We start from the raw sequence: 3715 nt of genomic DNA, 5'->3' as shown, positions 1-3715 counted from the left end.
GATATTCCAGTCATCTTGCGGAAAGTAATCTGACAAAGTCACAGGTTGGATGCATACCTTAGGTAGAGGCCCCTTCCAAGGCCGGATCGCCGACGCCGCCGTCCTCCGGTGGATAATCCGGTGAACCACCTCCACTCGATCGTCAGAATGCAGTCCGATCCGCGCCGGATCCTCTCCCGGCACGCTTTCATCAACTAACGCAGCTACTTCTTCCTTCGAGTATCCAAGATTGAGAGCCTCGCAGATCACGTCGGAGGGTGTCGGCGAGTAGTCCGGCGCCGGATCGCCGTCGTCGTCCTCCACATCCTCCGAGTCCGCCGGCACCCAGAACCGGCCTCCAACGCGCGTAGCCGTCAGATCCGCCGGTTCCGGCCGATGACCGGCGACGATCGCCGCGGGCGTCCCGCGAGTCGCCTCTGGTGACGCCATCCCGCCTACGAAGAGCCTGTTTGTAGGCTGTACTAAGTACTAATTCACGGACGGCAGTACGTGCACTGAGACTGACGTTTCTGCGGCGATCTTTGTCGCAGAGTGTGGTAGACGACATCCACAAGGTCATGCACGTACATAAGTAAACGAGCGAAGGAATGGGGATATCGGGTCGGGGCCTCAACCCAATAACAATTTGACTGACCCAATTCAAGGTTCAGTCGATTTTTACACAACCCAAACAACTCATGCTACAGAACGAATCACAAAACAAAATCAATGGCTGAAAAATTGACTAACACAAAAATAGAATACAGGCGACTTACATGCAGCTAAATTTTATAGTATGAAAAGTTAAGAAAAGTTCGTTTAATCTCCTTTTCAACGAAAAAATTCAGAAATTTTACAATCCACTTGAACTTTCTTTAAAATTCCCTACACATGAAAACTGAAATCAAGGCCCTTAACAGCATACTAACATTCTAATATTACCCTTTTAATACAGTTTGGTTCTTATTTGACTATGTTCGTTGCGATTTTTTGTGTTTTTTTCAATCCCTGTGATCAAAAGACCCAAATTATAAAAGTCTATATGTTTTCCAGTCCTCTGTTTGACGCCCGTGTTCTCAATAGATTCTTGCGTTTGTACCCTTCTTACCTTTTCCAAATGGTCAGAATCGAAAGATGCCCAAAATGAGCTGTGCTCCGGTTGACGCACCCATCATTCTTAGCAAGGAATTTCTTTTACTGGAAAAGATGATGCGATAATTAAGTGATGGTGATCGAAGTCGGCAAGCAAAAAAGCCAGACGTGGCATCGTACGCTGAACGCTTAGGAGCACTAGAGCAGAGTCGTCAAGCTCGGCGACCATGATACAAGTGCGTTCGAAGCGCTGGAAATGACCTGTAAATAACTGGTTAACCGAATCTTGTAGGTAAATTGACACGGTGACTGCGGGGTGGGTGGCCTGGCTGTTGTTTTCGTCGAGGATTGGAGACGACTTTGACCCTTCGACGATAGCTCCCTGCCAGCGGGCATCGGTCGGTGGTTCGCGTCTGGAGCTGGTTGCCATTGCCCATAGCGCGTTGGAGAAATAGGCCGCCAGCCAGCTTGGATCCACCAAGGCCCAACACGTTTTTCTCCTCTCCTCCCGCTCCACTTGTGAGAGGAAACAGAGCATTTTCAGTGTTTTGTTCGCGGGTAAAAATGCATGATGCCATTATTACACCGTGTTCAGCAGGGCAGGTAGACACTAGGCATGGACAGTGACAGAAATCATTTGTGCTCCACAGCCCATAAATATCGCCTCCCACCACCAGCACGCTCTACACAGCCCATACATGCCAAACAATCGTGATTCGAACCGAGGCGCGCGCATCATCACGGGCCAACCAAGCAAAGCCGCCACTACACTAGCTTTCCTAGGAGCTAGTAGTCCCATGGCCATGGCCAGATCAACTGTGCTTCCATGCCTCTTGCTGCTAGCCATCGTGTCCCTTGCCGCCGCGGACGGCGGCGGAAACAACCCCACCGAGTCTGCCGGGCAGGTCCGCCTGAGCTGCGGCGCGTCCGCCTCGGCCACCGACTCCGACGGCCGTGCGTGGGACGGTGACTCAGCGTCCAAGTTCTTGCCGTCGACGAGCGCCGGCGTCGCGGCCCGAGCGTCGTATCAAGACCCATCGCTGCCTTCTTCCGTGCCTTACGTGACGGCGCGCGTGTTCGCGTCGAGCCACACGTACACCTTCGCGCTCCGACCCGGCCGCGTGTTCCTCCGCCTCTACTTCTACCCGGCCGACTACGGCAACCACAGTGTCTCCGGCTCCCTCTTCGGCGTCACGGCCGGCGGCGTCACGCTGCTGCAAGACTTCAACGCGTCCCAGACCGCGCTCGCGCTCGACGCCGCCTACCTCGTCCGCGAGTTCTCCGTCAACGTCAACTCGAGCGGGAGGCTGGAAGTCACCTTCGCCCCGTCCTCCGGCGCCTCGTCTCACTACGCGTTCGTGAACGGCATCGAGATCGTGCCCACGCCGGACGTGTTCACGAAGCCGGTGCCGACCTTCGCCAACGGGGGGCGCCCTGACCCGATGCCCATCCGCGCCGACACGGCCTTCCAGACCATGTACCGTCTCAACGTCGGCGGCGAGGCCGTCTCTCCGGCCGACGACTCCGGCCGCTTCTACCGCACCTGGGACACCGACGTCCCTTACATATTCGGCGCGGCCGTCGGGGTCTCTTTCGAGAAGGACAGCGACGTCACCATCCGATACCCGCCGTCCGTGCCGCCGCACATCGCGCCGGAGGGCGTGTACGCGTCGGCGAGGTCCATGGGCCCGACTGCGCAGATCAACCTGAACTACAACCTCACCTGGATCCTACCCGTGGACGCGGGGTTCTACTACCTCCTGAGGTTCCACTTCTGCGAGATCCAGTACCCGATCACCAGGGTGAACCAGCGCTCCTTCTTCATCTACATCAACAACCAGACGGCGCAGGAGCAGATGGACGTCATCGCATGGAGCGGAGGGATAGGGGTTCCGGTGTACACCGACTACCTAGTCGTCACGACCGGCTCCGGCCAGACGGACATGTGGGTCGCGCTGCACCCGGACCTCAGCAGCAGGCCGGAGTACTACGACGCGATACTCAACGGCCTCGAGGTGTTCAAGCTCCAGACATACGGCAGCAACAACCTTGCCGGGGCCAACCCGCCGATCCCACAGAAGCAGCTCTACCAAGGAGAGTCCAAGAGGAAGAGTGCCGTCGCCGCGGCCGTGGGTGGAGCGGTCGCCGGTGGCCTCCTGGCGGTGTTGATCGGCTGCCTATGCGCGTGCGCTATTTGCAGACGGGGCAGGAAGGCCACGTCGATGGTCGTGTGCGAGTCAGAAGCCATTCCTGAGAAGCAAGCCCATGGTCCTCCTAGCCCAACAAAAAGCTCTGCTTTGTTTAAGTCCGGCCAGACATAAATGGGCCTTCACAAAGAAGTTACGAACAGACCATAGTGTGAGAAATTCTATAAAGTTTCTTTATTTAACCTGCGCGGATACAAAAGTTCGTGCATCTCAGAAAAGGTTCATTGCATATATATAATGCGTGCTTATCTATAAAAATATATTCATGCATTAATATTTTTGTGTATATACTTTCTTAAGAAAATCATGTTCCTATTTTAAATATCCATAATATATATGTATGAGAAAAGTATGTTTTTGATCCCTCAAGTTCCCCAAAAATATAAACTTGGTCCCTCAAGGTCAATTTGGTAGACATTTGGTCCTTTAAGTCTCAA

General features: G+C 54.3%; 1 protein-coding gene across 1 annotated transcript; it reads left to right on the top strand.

The window, feature by feature from the left end:
- Positions 1-1768: 1768 nt before the first annotated feature.
- LOC123046674 (receptor-like protein kinase FERONIA) lies at positions 1769-3496 on the top strand. The gene has a single exon (XM_044470080.1). The coding sequence runs from the start codon at positions 1770-1772 to the stop codon at positions 3390-3392; it is 1623 nt and encodes a 540-aa protein (XP_044326015.1). The 5' UTR covers position 1769; the 3' UTR covers positions 3393-3496.
- Positions 3497-3715: the final 219 nt, after the last annotated feature.

This window comes from Triticum aestivum, chromosome 2B, assembly GCF_018294505.1.
Source record: "Triticum aestivum cultivar Chinese Spring chromosome 2B, IWGSC CS RefSeq v2.1, whole genome shotgun sequence".
Taxonomy (NCBI): domain Eukaryota; kingdom Viridiplantae; phylum Streptophyta; class Magnoliopsida; order Poales; family Poaceae; genus Triticum; species Triticum aestivum.
This window is presented reverse-complemented; position numbering and strand designations above follow the sequence as displayed.

Bases quoted from the DNA above. Each gene is read 5' to 3' on its own strand.
- LOC123046674 (XM_044470080.1), top strand. From the start codon at position 1,770: ATGCCAAACAATCGTGATTCGAACCGAGGCGCGCGCATCATCACGGGC.